The sequence below is a fragment of the Camelus bactrianus genome, chromosome 22, assembly GCF_048773025.1.
Source record: "Camelus bactrianus isolate YW-2024 breed Bactrian camel chromosome 22, ASM4877302v1, whole genome shotgun sequence".
In the NCBI taxonomy this organism is placed as follows: domain Eukaryota; kingdom Metazoa; phylum Chordata; class Mammalia; order Artiodactyla; family Camelidae; genus Camelus; species Camelus bactrianus.
Genome location: NC_133560.1, coordinates 5,654,469 through 5,678,595, shown reverse-complemented (window position 1 = coordinate 5,678,595; position 24,127 = coordinate 5,654,469). Strand labels below are relative to the sequence as shown.

The 24,127-nt window shown below is 50.2% G+C and overlaps 1 protein-coding gene across 3 annotated transcripts in view; it reads right to left on the bottom strand.

Moving 5' to 3' along the window:
- GFPT2 (glutamine-fructose-6-phosphate transaminase 2) overlaps nt 1-19,096 on the bottom strand; it is a 39,782-nt gene extending 20,686 nt beyond the window's left edge. Inside the window, exons 1-6 of one of the 3 annotated variants that reach the window (XM_010946138.3) lie at nt 18,954-19,096; nt 6,511-6,618; nt 4,511-4,609; nt 3,878-4,003; nt 1,603-1,661; nt 802-936 (exon numbers count right to left, since the gene is read on the bottom strand). In XM_010946138.3, the coding sequence (XP_010944440.1) occupies nt 802-936; nt 1,603-1,661; nt 3,878-4,003; nt 4,511-4,609; nt 6,511-6,618; nt 18,954-18,960 (534 nt within the window). In that variant the 5' untranslated portion in view covers nt 18,961-19,096. The other 2 variants (XM_045510003.2, XM_045510004.2) reach the window with 2 other exon arrangements.
- Between the last annotated feature and the right edge of the window lie 5,031 nt (nt 19,097-24,127).

Sequence of the window (24,127 nt, the reverse complement as noted above, 5' to 3'; positions counted from 1 at the left end):
TGATGCTCGGAAGGATGGGCTCTAGGAGTCTGGAGCCCTTTCCTCCTCTCTCTGCCGTCTCACAGGGGGCCTAGGTCTGCTCTACCTCCTCCTCCAAGGGGGGGCCTCTCTTGGACAGTCCACCGCCCCCACCATGCGCCCCTTCGCAGGGACTTTGCTCCATGGGTCCAGCCCGCTGGGACATCACCAACCTCCTTCCCTCCTGGATCGTTCCTTTCAGCACACAGACATGCTTTATCACAGAAACCCAATCCTCCCTCAGGACTGTAGCCCTTTCCCTCCAAGGGGCCATTTCTTTGCACCATTCTTCCTCCGTAACCGATCTTCTCAAAAGTCCACACCTGCTGTCTTTGCTTCCTCCCAGCCCCATGCAGTAAGGACCTGGGGGCCTTTCTCCCCCATGACAGAAAATGCTTCACCGAAACAGCAGGCAAGATGGCAACTGTCCCCAACATCAGATCAGTCCTTCCTGGGCGTGTGACTAACAACGCACACAACTCAGCTGACAAGATGGCACCACGGCCCACCACGGCCAAGGTCCCCTGTGCAGCGCATCCTTGTCAGGAGCCACAGAGCAGGGGGGCTGTCACCATTCCAGAGGTGCTAAAACAAAGCAAAACACTTCCTATTCGTCTGCTACCAAACCTCAGAGCTCCTCCCAATTCTCCAAACACTTCAAGGCCAGATACTGAGATGAGCCATCTTCAGTCCTCAGGCACTCGGCATAAGTTTGCCTAATAAACACTTGTGAAAGCTGAAGGGATGAAGGGGTGATTTAGACAGGTGGGGTCTGTAACTCACCAACTGCTGGATGACTCTCTCGACCAGCGTGGAAAACGTAATGTCCTCCGTTTCTCTGTTGTCGAACACGTATTTAATCAGCTTGGCGATGGTCTCCGTATCTGTTTCTGACTCAAACTCATAGCCTTTGCTTTCCTGGAATATTTGGTTGGACACAGTGTCAGATAATGGTCATTGTGCAATGGCGGCCTGGCCAGCTCCCTCTCCTCCCTCATGACTTGTCCTTGGAGTGACTTAAGGCGAGAACAAGGAAAACGGGGAAGGGATAAGAAATGTTTGCCAGAATCACACAGCCCAACACGGCTGAGTCATCCCAGGCCTCCCTGAGATCAGCCCGCCTCAGAAGACTGTCCTTGCTGTTAATCTGGACATTGCAAAATACCAGCGATCAAAATGATCAAATCTGTTGAGTCAGTCCACCCACATCCCAACCAACACTGCAACCTCTTCCTACTTCAAACACTCGCCGTCTGCCTTCCCACCCCACATTCCAGTTGGCGTATGAGTCGACACGTTATTTAGTGCAGTTACTTCAATAAAAGGGAGTTTATGTTCTTTTGATTCTGCTGTGAATCTGCAGCGGCTGATGATGTAAACGAGAATGCCCTGCTCTCTCCTCCAGCAAGATCTGGGGAGGCGGCCGGGCTGGGGATGAGGTTTGTGTCCAATGCGGTGACGTGGCCAAGCGAGGGTCTCAACAAGCCCCTGCCTTTTCTCCCAGAGGGAAATGAGCTGGTCGGAAAATTTCGGGGAAATACCGATACCACTGGACTTAGCTGTCACCCAGGGGAAGCATCTTACCAGAAACTTCCTCAGGTCTTTGTAATTTGTGATGATCCCGTTATGGATGACGACGAACTCTGGAAGTAAAGTTTAGTCAGGAGAGAAACGTCATGAAGAAGTGAGGCTCAAGTCAGATGTCCAGAAGGACAACTTGACGGCTTGAAACTCTACAAACTCTGCTCATACGGACACTCGTGTTGAGCAAACTTCATTCACAGAGATTAGAACTGACACCTGCTATGACTACAATTTAAACTTGAAGAAATAACACATTTCTCTTTTGATAAAAAGCATCCACCAACCAAGCCAGGCACGGAGCTCTGGGCTGCAGCATCATCAGATAGGCTTTGGTATTTCTGTCAAATGGGATGGTTGACACTTCGTTATCTATTAACTGTCTCCATATCCACCTTCTCCAATTTTTTTCGTACCTATGGTGACACTGTTTCACACTATTGCCTTAACCCTGTCACTTTCTTTCATCTCAGTCTATTGTCTGAACTTCTCATCACTAATTCGTTTCCTAGCATCTGCCTTTTCTTTGTGAAAATGTCTTCATCTAATTTTCTAACACAATGCAGTTGCTGGGTGTAAGTCTTCCTTAAAAGTATGCTCTTCAGCTATCAGGGATGAGTTGCTAAAGAAATTGCACAAATCTTTTCTTATTTCCCACGTCGTTTTCTTTTCAATTACTCATCCTGAGTCAGGGCAGGCGTTTCCAAGGTTGGGTGTGGGGGGATCTCCTTGGGGCCTCCCCACTTTGGGGAATCATTGTCTGCAATGAAGTAAGGGTTCACCTGATCACCTGGGTGGGCGGGAAGCTGGGGCGGGGGCAGCGACATCCCAGGGCATGTGATCTCAGGGACCAGCCTCTGCGTCTGGCTTGGGCTTGGCTGGATGTCCACTCTAGGTCTTCAGCAGTGTGGAGTCTGCAGCCTCCCACCCTGGGTGCAGAGGGCCTGCCCCTGGAACGGGCTGCCCTATGGCTCAGGGCATAGACGAGATGCAAGGAATAGTCCCCAGTGAAAAAAAACCCTCACCACCCAAGACTCTGACCACGTGGACATACCTGCAGCCCGGCCGCTGTGCTAGCTCCGGCTGCCCTGCTGAGAGGGGTGAATGGGGCTCTTCTGTTCTCCAGGGGAGGTTTTCCCTTCCAAGTCAGGCAAGGTGAGCTGTCTCAGGGCACCTCAGTGTCCACGGGGCAAAGGGCACTGACCAGGGAGGTGCCACTCTCTCCTGTGGCCAGACTTCCATGACAATTAAGAGCACTGACACTTGTCGAGTGCTTAGCTAATAATAAACACCCCACAACTGCTCTTATGTGTCTGCTCCCTAACCTAACACGAGGCTTGGCAAGAACTCGTGCTATGCCAAGTTCAGAAGGCAGCTTGGGGTGGGGCTCCTGGCTGACTCCAGACATCATTCTCTCCACCAGACACCCTCTCCCATCTGCCCAGGTGTGGGTCATGGGGGCTTCTAGCTTGACCGAGCCCAACCCAGAGTGGAGACCCACTGGAAGGCACACATTGTATCTTAGACCCTTGCCTGCCCCAGCAGCCCCGGGAGGAGTCAGGGATTACGCTCTCTCTCCATCAACACGCCCACTGTGTCCTATCACCGGAGGCCCCGGCGCCCCTGGGGGCTGACCACAGAGTCCCCGAGAGCTGCCAGTGGGAGCTCCAGACTTATCAGTCCCTCCTCCATGAGAGGGGGCGGGGTGAAATTTAAGGAACCACTGCATGGAGAACTGTCCTGGGGCCTCAGGTGAGTGATGTGGACCCATGAGCTGGGGCTGGCATGAGGGGTCAGCTGGAAGAACTGGGGAGCCCTTGCTGCAGGGACCAGGGTTGTAGCAGGCACCTCAGGTGTTAGAGAAGGTGAGCACGCCCACCTGCCCTGGCTCAGGACCACTCTCTTCAGGGGCAGGGGCGGGTAGAGCTGGATGAGAAGGGAGCCCCATCCTTTCCTCCAGCACCCAGCCCTTTGGAACACTCTGGCCCCTGGTTGAGGAACAGAGCCCAGGCCTTCAGCTCTTCACGCCACCAAGTCCCACTCGGGCCGGGTCCCCAAAGCCAGGAGCACTCCGTGGAGGTGTCACTGTTTTCCCCTGGGTGCCTGGGGGAGTCAGCACCACCCCAGGGCCAGGCCGAATCTGCCTCCTGGCTGGGGCTCCGCGCCACCCGTTTGGACCTTCAGGGAGGACAGGGCTGCTGAGAAGCCAGCGGGTGGTGGGTGAGGACCCACAGGGCAGGGCCAGGCAGAACCAGGGGAGCAAGGCTACACCACGTACCGTTGCCTTTGTCTGAGCGCTGTGGATGGCTGTTGACAGCATTGGGGACCCCGTGGGTGGCCCAGCGCGTGTGGGCAATGCCGAAGTGGGTTTCAAACTCCACTTTTAAGTCCATGCTGTCTTGTTCTAGATGAAAAAAAAAATCAGTTTGCCACACTTTAAAAATAAGCACTGACATGGTGCTGTTACATAAGGAGGCATCATTACACGGAGACACACGCTACACCAAAAGTATACCCCACCATTGACCGCAGAGGTCCCATCCCAGGATTTCTGCCAGACCCTTGCTGTTACATAGCACTTATCAGTAACCTAACTCACGTCACTGAAACTTACTTTAAAGAAAGAATTATAGACCCCTACTATAAATGGAGTAGTATCATTTGCCAGAAAAATTAAAATAAATACATACGTACTAAATATTGAAAAAAAAATTCCCAGCATACCATCACCTGAAATAAACCATCCCACACTCTGGGAAACAGTTTTACAACAAGGACATAGCCCTCTTTCTATTTTTCCACACTCAGGTAGCTTAATGTTTTTAGTCTCAAATGCTATTGGAACAAAAGATTTTAAAGTGACCCAGTCTGGGTGTATTTATTGCTCTGAGTTGGTGTGTCTTCCACTTACTGTAAAGTTCTTCATCAAGAGCCTTGACATTTCCTCTTTTCTTGACTAGCTGGATGTGTCTTTCTTTGACTTCATTATTATTTCCATCGATTGCCACACCTGTAATGTAAACATGTTTTTTTTTATTAGCAATAAAATTAAATATTTTAATGATATGAAATGAATTAATAAGTGCAGCATGCATCTAAACATGAAGATAAACATACACATATACGTTCACATTATTTTCAATAAGAATAAAAATCTTGACATTTTTGCATAATTCATGTATTTTTTTAATTGAGGTATATAGTCAGTTTACAATGTTGTGTCAATTTCTGGTGCACAGCACAAGGCTTCAGTCATACATGAATGTGCATATATTTGTTTTCTTATTCTTTTTCACCATAAGCTATTACAAAATATTGAATATTTCCCTGTGCTATACAGCATAAACCTGTTTATCTATTTTATGTATATTAGTTAGTATCTACAAATCTTGAACGCCCAGTCTATCCCTTCCCACGCCCCTACCAACCACAAGTCTGTATTCTATGTCTGTGAATCTGTTTCTGTTTTTTAATTAAGTTAATTTTTTTTAAAGATTCCACATAAAAGCGATATCATATGGTATTTGTCTTTCTCTTTTTGGCTTACTTCACTTAGAATGACATTCTCCAGGACCATCCCTGTTGCTGCAAATGACATTTTGTTCTTTTTTATGGCTGAATAGTATTCCATTATATAAATATACCACAACTTCTTTATCCAGTCATCTGTCGATGGACATTTAGGTTGTTTCCATGTCTTGGCTATTGTAAATATAAACATGATTTTTTGTTCTGGAATTTAAGTTTTGTCTCCCATGCTTCATTACAGGATGTGACACAGGGTGAGGGCCACACAGAGCTGTCGATGTATTAGTTCTTTTTCCCCAGGTTTGCTGCCCAGAAGAGAACTAGACAGTGTTCAGGATATTGACTTGGAAAGAAGAGGCTGTGACCGTGGCAGCGCTTACTGGCAAGTGGGGACCACGTGCCTGGAACCTAGGCTGTGGCTGCCTTGCCTGGCTTCTAACCCGGGTGATGCTCGGGAGCTGTGGGGGAAGTGCCACCAAGGCAGTGGGCTCATTTGAGGGCATCTGTGTGCTCTGGATTCTGCTACTTTAGCTGGTACCTCCACTGCACTAGTGTACTTGCAATCTTTCATCTGACTTACTTTCTGTTAAGAATTAACAGGGATATAAAATTATCTGGCTCTCCCTTTTCTCCTAAGGCGGCTTAATTAAAAATGAGAAATAAATAGAAAAGCAGGTGGTGTGCCAGGATCTCTGGAAATCTGAAGCTCTTGAAGTATTCATTCAGTATTCATTTATTCATCACTTAGTATTCATTTTTCCTCCAGAAAATAAAACCCACGATATTATCAATAACAAAATCAAACAGTCTAGCCCAGATCATCAGCTGTTCCTTAGTGTGCATTAATTAATTCCAATCCGGAAGCTGACACAGAGCCTGGAGTTAACTTTATACTGTTTCTTTTCTGTGCAAAATGGATGCACAGGAACCTGATGAAAAGGACAAGGTTTTATATGCTTCTCCTATGTTGACTTTATTATATGAATGAAAGTGATAAAAATGAATGTGATTTTAAAAATGGGAAACAGACCAAATATCCACCTGTTATTTGGATAGAGGAGTAAACTCTGCGACAGTCTTCCAGGAAGAGTTTACGATGATGGAAAATGATCAGGTAAGTAAAAGAAGAAGACACAATTGCAGAATTGCATAATTGTAATCAGGTAAAAGTTAAAAATGTCAGCACGACACCTCTATCTGTCCCCAAACCCCAGGCCACCCCAAAATACACACAAAAGTGCCAGAGGAAGGACACAGATGTGGATGGGGGAGCTTTTGATGGGGATTTCTTTTAGGCTTGTTTTCCCTTCTACTCTCCTACAGAATATTTCTAATTTCTTGAATGAATGAGCACCACGTTCCCGTGGGCGCCGTGGGGCCCACCTGCGGAGTCGTAGCCCCTGTATTCAAGCCGCTGCAGGCCCCTGATGAGGGTCTCGAAAATCTCCTTCCTCGTCCGGGGGACCCTGTAGTTCATGTAGGCGAAGATTCCTGTCAAGAAGAGAGGAAAACCATATATTTACAAAACACTTGGTTCTGTTTAGAAGGAAACACTTCCGGGGACACAGACGTCACTGGAGGTGCAACTCCAGGGGGCTTCCCGGCGGCGGCGGCCTGCAGAGGGAGGTGCGGCCTTCCCTTCCTCGGACTTAACGGGAGAGCTGCACTCTCCTCCTGCTTCTGGGAGGCCGTCGGACGCAGCCCGTCTGCTGCGACAAGAAGACTCAGGAGGCATGCGAAGGACACGTGTGCACCCCCGGGCTGGGCAGCTGCACTGCAGAGACTTTTCCTCCTATGGACGTACTTACAGAAGATGTCTTTCACTGCAGTGACATTTATAATAGAAAAGGTCAGCAAAACAACCCAACCAGCTAGGGACATCTGAACTCCCGCCTGCGTGGGCTTCTTGATTTGCACAGAACACTCTGGGGAAGAGTCATAAGGAGGCCCGCTCCAGCCTCCTGCGACAGGTAAGAACCCGGGCTGGGCCTCTGCTCCGCTCTGCATTTGGCCTCACTGTTTGGAGCTTTGCCATCAATACGCACGACTTTTACAACAGCAAGCATAAATCCATCCCTCGGCCCCAGAGAGAATCCTTGTCTTCAAGGGAGGCCAGCAAGCCAAGAAGATTTTGTTTGGCTTCATTTTCTGCATTCATATTTCGAAATAATATTTTCCAAAATAGGAAGTAATACTCATCATGTTGGCTCTTTCCAAATTCTTCCACTCCACTACTTGAGACTATGGGCCCTGGGTCGGCCTGTGTCATGCTCTATGAGTGTCCCATCCCCTCACCCCTCTGTCCTTTTGCCCTGCGTGGGAAAATCTGCCCATCTCAAAGCTCAGCTCCAACCTAACCCCCAGGGCAGGCCTGTCCAGGCCCCAGCCAGAAGCGCTCGCCTGCCCTGGGTCCCCAGCGTTCCTGCATCCTGAGACATCTACATCCCCTGACAAGGCCACAAGCTGGTGCTTCTGTCTTTATATTTCTTATTGTATCTTGGCACATGGTCCTTGTTCAATAAATGTATGTGGAAAAGAGTGATCATGAATCTGTATCAATCAGTGAAGGAACAGTATGGATTGTGAAAAAGTTTTGCGGCTTCTGGCATATTTACAGTAACTCATCTTCCTGAGAACTCACTGCGTGGCAGACACTGGACTAAGCATTCCCACATGGGCATCAATCAGAGCTCGCAGATCTGCCGTTACCTTCCCCTTTAATTCTGGAACTGGGCCAGAGTCCTGAGTGGAACTAAAGAGACCTGACTTTAGGGTGTAAACAATCCTAACCACTGGGCTACACTGCCTTGGGGATGAATAGGGTTAAAAGGTTTATTTTTCCCCATTTTAATTTTTAAATTTTATTATTTTCAAACCTTCTCAACATTTTTCAGGGATGACAGGAAGGTCTGAGCAAGACTTAAAGATGGTCAGATATCTGCACTCTCATGTTAAGCATTATTTACAATAGCCGAGACATGGAAACCACTTAAGTGTTAAATAAATAAACTGTGAAATAGACACATAATGGAATACTATCCAGCCATTAAAAAGGAAGGCAAATTCTGCCATTTGCGACAACATGTGAATCTTGAGGGCATTAGGCTAAGTGAAATAAGTAAGACAGAAAAAAACAAATCTCTGTGATCCCACTTATACATGAAACTGGAAAAAACCTAACTCACAGAAAGAGAAATCAGGCTGGTGGTTGCCAGAGGTGGGAAGAGTGAGGGAATTGGTGAAGGTGATCAGAAGGTACAAACTTCCAAATATAAGATAAATTCTGGGGACGTAACGGACAGCGTGGTGACTACAGCTAACAACATTCTATTGTATATTTAAAGGTTGCTAAGAGAGTAGCTCTTAAAAGTTCTCATCACAGTGAAATAATTTTTAACTGTGTGAGGTGATGAATGTTAACTAACCTTCCTGTGGTAATCATTTTGCAATATGTATACACATACACATATCTGTATGTAATACATACCAATACACATACACATATACAATTCACTATGTCGTACACTTTAAACTTATACAGTGTTACACTCTGGTTTCTCTTCAGATCGTGTAAATCTTTCACCTTTTAAAGTTACACAATGTTACATGTCAATTATATCTCAATAAAACTGGAAAAAAATTTTTGCCAGAGCTAATCCTTGGAAAGGACAACCTGCCTGTGGATAACTGAGGGCTGACTATGATTCTGTACGAAACCACCTGGAATGCCTCTGTAACATTTGTAACATCCCTGGATGAGATTCAAGTCAGGGTAGTATACCTGAATGAATGAGTAAACTTCCACTAAGTGAATGCTATACTCCCACACAGCGAGTAGGGTCACATCGCATGAAATTTAACTTGCTAAAATTCATCTAGACACAGTCAAAGCAGTAGGCGCTAAAATCATACAGCGCTAAAAATGGCATTTTGCATTCTCAGGTAAGTTACTGTACATAGGCTGTATTTTCACACGAGCATTAAGGTACAGGGTTTATATTTAAAAACATGCACAGTGTGCTTTCTGAGCAGTCACAGACGGTTTCTTTTAAAGATGGCCAAGGATAATTTTGGCAGTCAGCTATTTTTGTCTTCCTGGCTGACTCTAGGTCAGGTGAGACATGCCTCCCTCGCAGAGCATCTGTGTTCCAGGAGCTCACCGTTTACCCTACACTTCAAACCTACACATGTCTGGCCAGAGGATGTATTTTTGTCACCTTACTTATATATATAAAAAAGATAGTTACTTTCTTTTTTTTTACTTTTAAAAAAAATTGCAGCCTTAAAAAATAATAGAATAATGCCATTTGCAGCAACATGGATGGCCCTGGAGAATGTCATTCTAAGTGAAATAAGCCAGAAAGAGAAAGAAAAGTACCACATGATATCACTCATATGTAGAATCTAAAAAAAAAAAAAAAAAAAAAAGACAGAGAGTTACTTTTTGACGGAAAAATTTTAACAGCTTTTTTGGGATATACGACACATACCATAATATTACCCTGTTTAAAGCGTATGATGCAATGGTTTCTAAGTATATTCATAGAGGTGTGTAACCATCACCACAATCTCTGTTTGTTTAGGTAAAACATTTTATTACATTAATTGTCCTGCAAAAAATCAGAAAGCTCCCTGGAGGGACATGGTCAAATTTCAGCCACAGTCAAGAGCACGTAGCTCTGGGAGACGGTTCTGTGAAGGATGGAGCGACTCACAGATCACTTTTGAAATTTTTTAAACTGCAAAACTTTCCGGGGAATCGTTCCAGAATGACATTTTACACCTCATGAAGGGAAGTTGACGGGCACTGCAGTGGACACGAAGGCCCACACACCAACTCAGGAAAGGTTCGGAACTCACGTCAGGCATGTATGCGTCTCCGGCTTTGAGATCCAGAAACAGCCTCCTTGGTGGTGGTGGGGGGGGGTGCTGCTGCCAGAGCCCCCGCTGGGCTGGAACCAGACGGATGGGCTAAAAGGTCCTTGTCCTCAGGACCACCAGCTGTGTCCACACCCAGCTGGGAGGCCCGGCAACCAGTCAGGCACCATCTGTTTGATTACCGTGGTGAAGGGGGCTGCCACGGAGTGGTTTTCAAGATTTTTGCGCATGAAGGCAAAATTTAATTTTTAACATGACATCTCTTGCATACGAACATCTATTAAATTCTTTCACTAAGCACTGCCTCTCTCCTCTTGCAGCTCACCCTCTTGGCTGGATTCTCCCTACAAGCTACTAGGTGACGTGAATACATTGGGCACTTACACTGTGTTCTTCATTTCAGCAAAATAATGCAATACAATAAAGCTGCTTTCCTAGGAATTTTGCTTGCTGTTCCCATCAGATTCCCTTCTGGAACCCCCTCCATCCATAATAAAAGCTACAATGAGAATCCATTTTTTACCTATGAGATCAGTAAAGATCAAACAATTTAACAAATAAGTGAGAGTTTAAATCCGTGCGCCCTCCGTGGAAGGCAATCTGGCAATCTCTCAGACTGAAATGCACACATCTGCTGACCAGAGCTGCTGCACTTCTAGGAGTGTATCCAACAGATACCTGTGCAGAGACTCAAGTATGCACGCGTGAGGATCGTTGCTCAGCACTGCTTGTGGCAGCTGAAGATGGCGGACAGCCCGATGTCTAGCAGGGACCAGGTAAATGATGACACGGCCACATGGTGGGGCCACTGCAGGGCCACAGGCAGGCATCTCTACACAGGAAACAAGGTGAAGCTGTGTGTTCTCCCGGATAACAAGCTAGATCTCCAAGATGTGCCAAGTGGGGAAAGCAGCCTGCGAACACGTGCGAATTACCCAAGGTGGGTCAGGGAGACATACAGAGTCTTTCTGGAGGACCCAGGGGGCAGTGGTTGCCTCTGAGGAGGGGGCTGGACATAAGGTAGAAGTTCCCTTTCCACTGCATGTGCCCTTTTTGCGTAGTCAGGATATTTCGTCACATGCCTGTAAAACTATTTCACCATGTGCTGCTGTAGGAATTGGAGAGTGGCAGATACAGGATTGTCATCCAGCCCAGTTTGCCTTCACTGAGTCCACGGTGGCTCCCCAGCCCCGCTCACCAGGAGGAACAACCACAGGGAGGACCGGGCACTGTCCGAGCCCAGGGTCCAGTGCGGAAAAGGGCAGGCTCAGGGTCACCAGGCCTGCATGCCTCCTCCCTTGTCAGCTCTGGGACAGCAGGGGACACAGGGACGGTGGAGCTGCTGCCTGCATCAAATATGGATTTCAAATCCCAGCCCAGCCCCTTGCTTCTGTGTGGCCTGGAGCAAGTCACTGGGACCCCTGTGGAGCAGGACATTGGCAGCACCTACTTCCCTGTGGTTCCCCACGGTTGAGAATTCACAGGAGTCTGAAAGCCCAAGGACCAGTGCCTGCCACACAGTAAGTGTCTGAGTCGTGAAAACGGAGCAGACAAGGAGCTTCCTCCTCCTGGAGGGGCGTGAGGTGCAAATGCAAGTATGCGTACAGCACACCAGAAGCCCTTTGAGAAATCATCCTCAAATGAAACCGCAAGGAAAATAGTACCATTTTACTGTTACTTATTTTTTGGCTTTCTTCCTGGGGAAATGATGGTTAAATCAAATACGTGATCTGGCTGCAGCCTGATGAAGATGTAATTCATCCCACAAACATTTCTCTGGCCCACAGGGGTCTCATCACTGCACTGGGTGGTGGGAGGTGCTGAGATGGACCAGTCAGGGGGCCTCGCAGGATGAGTCAAGAGAAGACAGGAGGCACAGGGACCACCCAACCCTTCAGGAGACTTGCAGGCAGAGGGGGTGGGAGCTGAGAGGCGGGAAAGGGGCAGAGGGCTCCTGGACCAACTCTCTGCAAAGGTGGCCCCAGTTCTGCTGATGCCCGCTGACAGATCACACCCGGTCTACTGCAGGCCTTCCCCTCTCCCCTTCTGAACAAGCCTCATGGCCCTGTTTATTTCCTGTATAGCACTCCCTTCCCTACGTGTTGTCTGACTCCCCACTGGATTGTAACCTTCGAGGATGGGGACCACATGTATCTCATCTGTCTTACTCATTGCTGTGCTCCCAGCAACTAGCCCAGAGCCTGGCACATTTTTGAGCGCTCGGTGACTACTTGCTGAATGCATGAATACATGAGTAAATGAATGGATGGGGGAGGGTGATCAGAGACGGTGGCCTTCGAGCCAGGCCCGAGATAGCCATGCTTAACCACGCCCAAGCAGGTGGAACCCCCAGTGTAAGAACAAGGGACTGACAGGCCAGGGAAGTGGACAGGGCTGATCCTGAGGTCCCTGAGTGTCAGCCTCTGTCACAAGGGCAGCATGGCACTGCCCTAGGGGTAACCGCAAGACACTCGGGTACAAAGGCCTATATGCCCCAGCATCCCCCACCCCCCAACCACTGTGCACTGAGGATCCCAGGACTGAAGTGGAGAGCCTTCTGCACAAATGAACCAGGTCCAGGGAAGGATCCCGGAACTCCTCTGGCAGTGGCGGCTGGGGGCTGCAGAGCAAACCACCACCACCACCACCGCCACCGCCTTCTGTGATGCCTCCCCATGTGCCGACGCCCTCAGAGCCATATTTTGTCTCATCCTCACAATGCCTATGCCTAGGCTGTGGTTCCCATGGACAGACAGGGCATCTCTGGCTGCAAAGCCAAGGAGCTGGGTAATTCATGGTCAGGTCTATTGGACTGCAGGGGGGTCATGACCGCTGCTCCCTAAATTAGCTGAGACCTGTCTTAGAATCCTACCCCAAGGGATGAGAAATAGCTCGCAGAGGGGCCTGGCCTGGGGGAGATGCCCGCTGGGCCCCTGATGGACACACCTCAGAGCGCCCCTGGTGGGGTCCTCCCCTGGCCCCCAGGAGGTCGCCCCCTCCATAGGACACTCCTGCTTCTGACTCCACCTTTCTCTTCCCATCAAACCCCCACCCCCCACAGGGTGGAGGCAGCCACAGCAAGGCTGGCTCCCACTACATCCCTCCCTCTCTCCCTTGCCCAGGAGGGATGGCAGAATCCCTCCGAGCTGGCTGGAGAGATGCCCAGGCCCGGGGCAGAGGCCGCCTTGGCCCAGCCGCCGCAGCTCCGCGTGTGTCCCATGCCCGCACCGCCATCCTGCATCCAGAGCCTCTAAACAGCTTTTCAGGGTCCCACTCTTAAAACTGATGGGGAAAGTGAGTGATCAAAGGTTCCAAAGGCAGAGAAACCCAGATAAATTCAGAGAGACTCCAGAAGAGACCGTGGATGTGCTGTGGAACAGAGACAAGCCCTTTGCGGGCCCCTCAACCCAGCCCACTTTGCGGGGTTGGAGAATTCGAACGGTCCCTCTGAATGTGGCTTGAGAGATCATATAGGCACTCAGGACCAAAGGCACCACGGAGGTTCATCCGTGCTGGCAGGGGCACTTCAAACCTTCAAGTGACAGATAATGACAATGACCAGATGGAGGAGCAATGCCCCAGGAGGCCCAGCCAGAACTAGGATCACTGAACTCTCGGAATCTTGTCTACAAGCCGTGGGGTGCTCAGGGTGTTGGAGGTGAGGAGAGGTCGTTTGGAGCCTGGAGAGCGAGGGAAGAAAGCCTGAGTTCCCAGCGGGCGGGCTGGGGTCCACATCCTGATTCTGTGGCTGCAGGTTTGGAAAACCTCTCCATCTTTCCGAGGATCAGTGCTTTCCAAGTGAGGGAGGGCAGACAGTCTCAGGCAGAGACACAGCCCGCACCCCACACAGGATAGGGTCTCACTCTGCGGGAACATGTCACCGCCCAGCCAGGCTGGGACCCTCTTCAGACAGAGGTCACTCTTTCCATCACCATCCAATGCTTCTCAGACCTCCTTAGTCCACAAGCCATAGTGGTCGCAGTCCCAAACTGCAAGACAGGGCCAGATGGATTTTTGCCTGATGAAATTCCTGAGTGTGTGTGTGTGAGAGAGAGTGTGTGTTTGTGTTCATGTGTCAGGTACGTGCACTGAGTAAGTACTTGTGTGGGAGCGTGTGTATACGTGCGTGAGTCTGTGCTTGAGTGTCAGGTGTGTGTGTGTGTGTGTGTGTGTGTGTGTGTGTGTGTGGCACGCCGGGGGAGGTGGGCGGTGTACTCTCTCCCGTGAGGCTCCCAGGAGAGGGAGGCCACTGGGCCAGGAACGAGGGCCGTGAAGGAGGCTGAGTCCAGGACTCCCTCGTGCAGAGGAGGGGAGGCCAGTTTTTTCACAAAATGGGGATGACAGTTTTTGCTGCCTCCTCTCAGAAGTGAGGGCAAAGATGAGGGTGCGAAGGAAGCGTGAGACCCCACAGCTGGGTCCTCACACCAAGACAGAGGAGCCCCCAGGCCTGTGCAGGGTCAGGAGGGGGCTGGCTCCTCTGGGGACAGCCTCACCCTGCGTCAGGCCTCCTCGGGCCTCCAAAGGTTAAAGTTTCCACAACACTCAATTCCCGGAGATAACAGGAGACTCTGCTTCCTGCAGTAAATGTGGGCAAGGCATTTTTATCTTTAAAAGAAAATTCCTGGTGTCCTTGTCCTGTGAGGATTTCACCAAGTGCAAAGGAGAAGCAACATACATATAGTCTAGATTGTACTAAAACAAGAAAACTTTCAAGAAAAAAAAAAAAGGAATCGTGTTTAACTTGCCAAAATTTGGCTATAAAAAAGCCAGACTTTTTTTTTCAGTGAAATATTTCCTTTGAAAATTAAAAAGAGGCAGATGACCAGATTATATTATTTAACTGTTCGAGCACTTAATGAATTTCAGAACTTTCTCCCAAGAGTATCTGTAACCTCAAATTAATATTTCCTTATAAGCAAATGTTGCTAAATATAAAAATAACCCCTTAAGGAGGGAGGGTATAGCTCAGTGGTAGACTGTATGCTTAGCATGCATGAAGTCCTGGGTTCAATCCCCAGTACCCTCTAAAAATAAATGGATAAATAAGTAAACCTAATTACCTCCACCAAAATGAAAAATAAATAAAAATTTAAAAATAAATAAACTTAAAAAAAAGATTAGAGCAAAGATAAACAAAATAGGGAATAGGGAAAAACAGAATTATCAAAAAAAAAAAAAACCTCCTCAATTTAAAAGCACTGTTTACTGATGTTATATCACAAAATCTCCAGAAGGTTTCTCAGAACTTGGGAAAAACCCCTGATGAGTAAAATTGCTGGGAAAACGACGTGGTGATGGGGAAGGCGAGGTGAAGAAAGTGGAGGGCGGGTGGCAGCCCGGGCTGAGCCCCTGCCCCACTAGCCTCTGTGCAGCCCTCCAGGCAGGAGTGCCCACCACAGTCCTGTAAGTAGGGGTGGTGGTGCCTGCGAGCTGTCAGGACTGGCTCCTGAGAGCCAGCTGTGTGCACAGCTTCCCAACTCCATGCTTCAGGGACCTCACACTGATGACCTGAAATTAGCCATGGTGAGAGTGTTCACACCAAGAAATTGGCAAATCAGAGAGCCAGTTGGTAAACATTAATGTGCACATCACTGAGTAGGGGGCTCTGTCTCCCAAAGCTCCTGTGGCCTGGAGAAGTAACAAGCCAGGCGAACTGACCCCAGAATCCAGGCCCCATTAACTCCAGCCCAGTCCCTACTGAGGCATCCAACCATGGGCTGAACTGTTACAAGAAGGAAAGGAATGTCAAATATGACAGGGTTCTGAGAGCCACAAGGAGTTTGGGACAAAAGGGTGAGCCCCCCTGAGTCAAGTAATCTCCCTGGATTGCTGTTTTCTCAGCTGAGATAGGAGGCAAGTCCCTGTAGACACTTGACAAGCTCTCCTGAAAGACCACTGTGCAAGTAAATAGAATCTCGTGTGTGTGTGTGTGTGTGTGTGTGTGTGTGTGTGTCCTGGCTCCTCTGGATTCTGCGGAATAAAACCATGTCTGCTTCTTGCAGAGAAGAGATGAGCGAGAAGGGTACCATGTATGTGCAAGGAGGGCAGATGTAGTGAGCATGCTATTTATGTGACTCGGAAACTGACTTTTAGAGAAGGTGTGAAAACGATTTGATCCAACTGGGTAAGTGGCATGATGCCAGTGAAGGACGGGGTATTTAACTGATGCCTGCGTTCACCTTCTGACTGTAGTGGGTCCAGTTTGAGAGTGCTGGGACCAGAGGACCTGGGTGTGTGTGATGCGAGGGAATGCTGGTAGCCCTCTGGGCGACATTCTTGTGGCCATCTGGGATTGGCAACACTGGGCTATTCTTGAGGAAGGCATCTGTAAGCAAGAGCCCAACTGTAGGAGGATGAACAGTGGCCCTCAAAAATACTAGGTCCCAATCCCTAGAATCTGTAAATGTTACTCTATATGAAAAGGGGTCTTTATAGATGTGATTAAGTTAAGGATCTTGAGATGGGAGATTATCCTGAATTATATGGACGGGCCCTAAGTGCAAACACAAGTGTCCTTGTAAGAGGAAAGTAGAGGGAGATTTAACACAGAGGAGGAGAAAGCAACGTGACCTTGGAGGAGGAGGTTGGAATGAGCAGCCACAAGCCAAGGAATGCCGGCAGCCATGGAAGCCAGGAAGAGGCAAGGAACAGATTCTCCCCCAGAGCTTCTGGAGGAAGTGGGGCCCTGCTGGCACCTCCATTTTGGCCTAGTAAAATAGATTTTTGGACTGCTAGTCTCCGGAATTATATAAAAAAAATTTATGTTGTTTTAAATCAGCAAGTTTGTGGTAATTTGTTATAGCGGCTAGAGGAACTAATATCAAAGATGACAAATTCAAGGCAAAACTAGCAAAATAATAATTCTCCAATTCTGCATAGCCAAGTCTTCCCTCCCCCCGGCACAGATTACTAAATGTAGGGCAGGGAAGATTTAAGAATTCATGGATGGAAAGTGGAATCCTTTCCATCAAATCCCCACGCAGCCATGGTGCAGCCACGGTCCATGCTGCCATGCCCTTGCATATGCTGTGCCCTCAGCCTGGCACACCTATCACCCTCTTCTCTGCAGAGCTCATACTGGAGTCCAGGCCCTGAGGCACTGTCCCAGGTCCCTCCCTCTCTTCTGGGGAAGGTCAGTGTCCCTGCCCTCACCGTGCCAGGGTCCCATGCTAAGCCTGCATGGGGGCCAGCAGGTCACACCAGTGAGTGAGGCAGCGGGGCAGGGGTGGGAGAACTGGGGAGCTTGCCCCCGTGACCCCAGGGGCCACCGCACACTGCTCAGAAAATACGGACTCAGGGGTGCTCATCTTCAGATTTTTTTTTCAAGAGAAGTCAAAACCCCACCTCCTTATATGAAATCTCCCAATTTTGTATCTTGGTGCTACAATAATTTAAAAAATAAAGTTTAAATCCTGTGCACCAAACAGAAAGACGTCTGTCTGCTGGTTTGGCACTGGGCGGCCACACTGCGGTGTGTACCCCAGGTCTTCCCTCTATGGCAACATTTACCTCATGAGTTATTCCGTCCCTGGTCAGCGACCAGCTCCTGGACCGCTGTGAAAGGGCATCTGAGAGGAGGAAGCAGGGAAGCTGCTCCGTGTTTGGGGGGCAGACCCAGTGGGAGGCTCTCAGTGCACTAGTCTGGCTCTAAGGCCAAGGGCTTTGAATGCCACACTGAGGAGTTTGGAATCCAAAGCTTCTTAGCAAAACTGCCACCTTTTCCTTATCTCTCTACCCAGAAACACCCGCAGTCAGCCCTAGATGGATGTTACCAATGATGCCCTGGAGTCCTGACATTTTTACAGAGAGTTCAGCAATTTAAATTGATGCCTGCTTGGCCTGGGGGAAGCTGCATCCCAAAGTCGGCTGCCTGCTCCTTGGTCAGTCAGTCCGTTTTCACTTTTTCAGGAGCGCTTGGCCTCAGAAACAAAGCCTGTACAGACCTTGGCCCTCGGCTCACCGCTGGCACACCCCACCCTACCCCAGCAGCCCTCAGTAAAGTCAGACAGAGGCCTTTCATGGCTTCAAAAGTTCCACCAGGTCCTCCAGCCACAGGAGGCTGGAATGGGTAACTGAATCCCACTCACGGAAAAAAAAAAAAGTCACAGTGACCTTTTGTCCCAGCCGAAGTTCTCGGCCCTCTCTCCAGCCAGAGGCGGCAGCCCAGCCAGGACAGTAAGGAATTGCAGATGTGTAGATGTGTGCACAGGGCCGGGCCGCCCTCCCCACCGTCCCGCAGCCTGGCCCGACAGCGCCCAGTCGCCGCGGTATTCCGGACGCCGGAGCTCCCATTCCAGGGCTCCCTCTCCCAGATTTGGCCCAAGGTTCGGCAGTTAAGTGCTGCTTCTTCCCCGTGCCTCGCTGAGAGCTCTTCCCAGCAAAGAGGCGGCAGTACGGAATCAACCCTTCTGGGGCCAAGAAGTTCATTTTGGGACGCGAGGAGAACAGACAGGCCCTTCCCAGCGCACCAGGGGCTGGTCCCGATACCAACCGGAGGGTGCAGGTGGGGTCGCCTCTCTTCGGTGGGCGCAAGGAGCCGGGCTGGACACCCCGTGCCCTGGATGCGCGCGAGCTTGAGCGTGGCAGCCTTTGTGGGCGACACGGGGGGGGGGGCGCTTTCCTTACTGGACACGGGGCGCGGATACCTTTGTGTTGCGAGGGTCCAGGCCTGTGACAGCACCAATTCCTTCCTCTCTGTGGGTCCGAGACCAAGGTTGGGTAACCCCTCCCCGACACCTCCCCGGGACACCCACTTGGCGGCGGGGCAAGCGGAGGCAGGCTCGGCCCCTGAAAGCCCCTCGGAGGGGGACCAAGACAAATCGACGCCCCCATTCCGAGCCGCCTCTGGTCGCCTGCGCCTGGGTTTCGGGCCCAGGCTGTGAGAGGCTGGGGCGCCGGAACCTGCGGCCGCCACGGAGGAGGGGGGCGCAGATGGGCGATGCACTCACCGCACATCGTGGAGGCTCCTCGCGCCCTTCGCAGCTCCGGGCCTCTGCGCGCTGCTGACACTCGGCACTCAACGCGCGCCTTGCGCTCGTGGACTCGCGCCCGCCCCTCGGACTCTGGTCCTTATAGCTCCGAGCCCTCCGCTGGGGCGGGGCCGGGGCGGGGCCTCCTCCCGCCTGCCGGCTCCTCATTGGCCTCCTGTTGTCGTGACAACGACCGGCTCTGGGCCCCCAAGAGTCTGGGCAGGAGGCTACCCGCGGCTCCCAGGAGCCAGTTGCGGGTGTAACACGCGGGCGCCCGGCGTTAGGTCCTGGAAGTGGGCTGAGGGGCAGCACGCTACCCGAGTTCGGACCCGGACTCAAGTCCCACAGAGCAGGCGTGGGACCTTGGGCCGGGGACTGGCTGAATCGCTCTGCACTTCAGTTTCCCCTTCTGTAAAACAGGGATAACAATGGATCCTACCTCCCGGGTCGTAATGAGGTTTTAAGTCAGGCTTCTGTAGGTAAGGCGCCGAGCACAGTGTCGGGCGTAAGAACACGTGTTCCTGGTGTGCGCCCGTCTGTGTGCCAGGCTCCTCCCAGGGCACCGGAGACGCGGCACGCGGCAGGCTCAGGCTCAGACATGGAGAAGGACTTCGCCAAATTTGGGCGGCCGGGGCGGCGTCCCAGCTCGCACCCGGGACGGGATTTACTGCTGAGCCGGAAGTCGGAGGCCGGGATTCCCCAGATCCTGAGCAAAGCCGGGGTAACCCAGGAAGACGCCCCCTCCCCTGGCGGCGCTGGCCGACCTCTCTGCGCAGCTGGCCTGCGCTCTAGCCAGAGGCTCCTCCGCCTCGGCCGCCTGCCTAATCTCAGGAGCCCTCCTCTGGCCCCTCCGTGAGTCACCAAGGCCGGCGCTTCCCCACCCGGGCTCCCCCCACCCCTCCCCACTGAGCTTTGGGCCGGGTCTTCCGAGGAAGGTCACGAGAACTGGCCTCAAATTTGCGTACTTTGAAGCCATCTGGTGTTTTTTATTTTGTTAAAAAAAAAATCCGGAAATTTCTAAACAGATCCTCCTCAGTCATGTTGGAGAATAAAATGAAGTGTTTTACGTCTTGTCTAGAGCATTTTTCCTGGTGTAATCCCTCTCTAACTTCACCACGGCTCAGGCCCTGGTGGGGAGGAGGTGTGTGTTGTACCCATTAGACATTTGAGGAAACTGAGGCTCAGCGACGGTAAGGAAGGGGTTGGTTGAGTCATCCTGCTGGGAAAGGGCAGAGCTGGTTCAGGAGCTGCTGCATTTGCCCCTCCCCTTGCCCAGTGCAGCGTCACTTTCACACATTCATTCCCCATTCCTGTGCAGCTGGCTTCCTGCCTGTCCTGGTACCAGGACACTCAGCAGGGGGTCTGGGGAAGAGGGGCTGTGGTGAGGATAGCCCCGAGGCGTCAGCTTCCATCTGGCGGCCTCTCCCCCAGCTGCCCTCGCTGGTTCCTGCCACTTCAGGTTTCCTAGTGGTTACACTCAGCCTGAGCACCCCTAGAAGTGGACCCAGCCCTGTTGGTCTCCTTAACCCTGCACACTCCCTTCGGAAAATGGTGTGATCGCCCCGTCTACGAGCACAACGCAGGGTGACCTGGGCTGTCTGAGTTTGCTTGGGACTGTTCTGGTTTTAGTAGTGAAGTGCCCATGTTCCAGGGAATCCCTCTGTCCAGGCAAACCCGGACAAGTCGGCCATTCTACCTGGTACCCATCCCTGCAGAGTCTCTGATACCGCCTTCTTGCCTATCAAGTTGAGATTAAGAAGGGCCCAGGTTGTGCCATGGACTTTCAGTTTCTCGTGACCAATTAGAAGAGCTGGCCACCCTGACCCCATCCTGAGGGGCAACAGCTGCCCGTTACCAAGTGTGGCAGTGTCCTGAGAGGGGCTTCACCCCGCATCCTCCCCAAAACCCCTCCTAAGCGGGTGCTGGCTGTCCTACCTGCATGCGACTCCTGCCTGACTCTGAAGGTACATGGACCAGCTACTCCTTTACGCTGCCAGTGTCTTACAGATTCCCAGGTCAGGGTGGCGGAGGAGAGGAGGGGGCTCTCCGGGGGTACTCCAAATGTCTCCTCCAAGTCATCCGGTCTAGCAGTGATTCCTAGAGCCCAGGGAAGGGTCAGAAAGTGACAGTTTAGGGTTCAGGACTCTTCTGGTTTTTCTCTTCATCAGTGGAGAGGGGTTGCTTCTAGGTGGGCCACCCTGCAGGGCAATGGAGGGCATCCTATGGAAGGGTCAGTCCAGCCCCACAGGATGAGGGCTGGACCCCAGAGCATTCCTGGAGCTACTCCTGACCCACGTGTGGCCTCATTCCCATGTTTGTTGAGGTAATGGGACATGAAGCCCTCCCTGACACTGCTGATGCAGGAAGGAGGCTTCAGGGAGGGACGACCTGGGTTTTCACTAGGTAGGCAGGCAAAGGTGACTGCTGGAGTGACCAGTGGGCAGAGGATATGTCTGGACCTGATTCCCTCCCCTCTGGGGACAACACTCTGGATTCCTCTGTGGAAGTACCCCTTCTCTGCTCTCAGTCAGTTGGATCACATGGGGCTGGCTTGCCCCCGGCTCCTGCAGGGAGTACCAGATCCAGGCCTGGACAATGAGGGTGCCATGTTCTGAACACAGGGATTGGGTCTGGGCTGGGCAAGGGACCTAAATCAGGCCTATGAGACCCAGTGAGTAACATCCTGGAGGAGTTTTGCTGGGCCCACTCAAAAAGAGGGACTTCCAGGCATTGGAACTTAGGGCTAGGATACCACTTGTAACCAGCTCGACCCCAGTGGGGAAAATCCAGGAGTGGAAATAAAACAGAGAAAAGCAGATCTGTGCACATGGATCCAGCTCTGCCCTAAGTCATGCATGCCTGAACTTCCCAGGCATTTTGTCCTTGCTTGGGTGCGGGGCCCAGCTTTACCTGGTGAAGTTGACCTTTGCTCTCACCCCTGCTGCTCAGGGCTTGCCATGTTTGTGGGGTTCCAGGCAGCCCGCCCAGTCACTACCTTTCTGTGCGGTACTCTGGAGGCGAGTCCTTCTGTAAACTGGGCCTCCAAGTACTGATCTTTGTGAAATGCACCAAGGATTCTCGTAGGATGTCGGTAGCACCATCACCTGTTTATATAACCTGTGAGCTAACTGTTAAGAAAGTTCCACCTTCTGTGGAGTGTGGGGGGCTCAAGAAACCAGCTGCCTGGGAACACAGGAGCCCTGGCCAGGTGTCTGTTCACCATCTTTGCATTATGAAGTGGCTGCATTGCTAGAGACAGAGATTTACTCTCTGCCCACGAAGGGGAACTCTGCTGCCTCTAGTGGTGAAAACGTTTCCTTCAGAGTCAAGACAAGTGGGACAATAAAACACAGCTCCCCATTGTGCTGGCATGGCCAGGTCTCACTTATGTTCTGAAATAACGTAACCTGTCTATAAAAACCCTCCTCCTTTTCTTGTAAATGGAAGCCAGATTGTGCCATTTAAGTGTTTCTTTCCTTAACAATATTATCTTTAGAAAATATTTTTGATCTTAGTTAAGTATGAACACAGACTTAATTTTTTGCTATAAAATATTTCAAAAATGTCTAATGAATCCCCACACTTATTACCCAAAGTTAACAATTACCAACGTTTTGCCGATCTTGTCTCACCTACCCATCCAGCTTTTGTTTTGTTTTGCTGGAACAAGTCCTAGTGTGATTTGTTAGTTAATAATTCATTTATGTGTATTTACAAATAAATAAAAGCCCTTATGACTGCAGTTCCAGTATCACACCAAACAAAATTAATAGCAATACTTAATATTATCAGATATACTTCATTTTCAATATTGAGATATATATATGTATGAATATATTCAATATTCCTCAGTTGTCTCAAAAATGTCTTTTATATCCACAAATGATAAATTCTGGAGAGGGTGAGGAGAAACGGGATCCCCCTACACTGCTGGTGGGAATGTAGTTTGGTGCAGCCATTATGGAAAACAGTATGGAGAATACTCAAAAAACTAAAAATAGACTTTCCTTAAGATCCAGCAATCCCACCCCTGGGCATATATCCAGAAGGAACTTTAATTAAAAAAGACGTATGCACCCCAATGTTTATAGCAGCACTATTTACAGTTGCCAAGACACAGAAACAACCTAAATGTCCATCAACAGATGACTGGATAAAGAAGATGTGGTATATTTCTACAATGGAACATTACTCAGCCATAAAAGAGAATAAAATAATGCCATTTGCAGCAACATGAATGGACCTGGAGATTGTCATTCTAAGTGAAGTAAGACAGAAAGAGACGGAAAAATACCATATGATATCACTCATATGTAGAATCTATTTAAAAAAAATAAAAAGGAAAAGGAGACACTAATGAACTCATCTACAAAATAGAAAGAGACTCACAGACTTGGTAAACAAACTTATTGTTACTAGGGGGAAAGAGGGTAGGACGGGATAAATTGGGAGTTAGAGATTTGCAAATACGAACTACTATATATAAAACAGACAAAAATCAAATTTCTTCTGTATAGCACAGGGAACTATATTCAATATCTTGTAGCAACCTATAATGAAAAAGAATATGAGAACAAATATATGTATGTACATGTATGACTGAAACATGATGCTGTGCACCAGAAACTGACACACTGTAACTGAGTATACTTCCATAAAACAGCAACAAGAACAAAGAAACTCCAAGCTGGGTGGATGAGGCTCACTGGTCCTGGGAAGCAGAGAGGCCTGCCCCCTCTCCTGGAAGGAGCAGTGCAGGCCTCCTGCCCTGCCTGGAAAGTGATGGCGGCTAGCTGTGCCATGAGGCTGAGGGTTGTGGAGGTCCATGCCGGCCTTCCGGGGACCTGGGACCTCTGAGTCCTGGGGCCCTCACAGGCTCATTGAAGGGGCAGTGCCCACGAGGTGTGACGGGGCTCAGCCTCCCCCACACCACCAGCTCTTTCCGGTGGCCCCCCAGCGCCTCCCTCCCTGTGCCTGCCTGCTGAGCTGAGGTCTGAGGCTTCTTGGCACTACCTGCCTGACTGGCCTGCCCCTCAGCAGAGAGGCGAGGGCGAGGAGAACAGGGGGCTCTGAGTCCTGCAGGGGTGCAAACCATCCAGTGTCCTGGAGCTGACTGGGCTCAGTCTGCGCAGTGAAACTCTCCGGATCTTCTG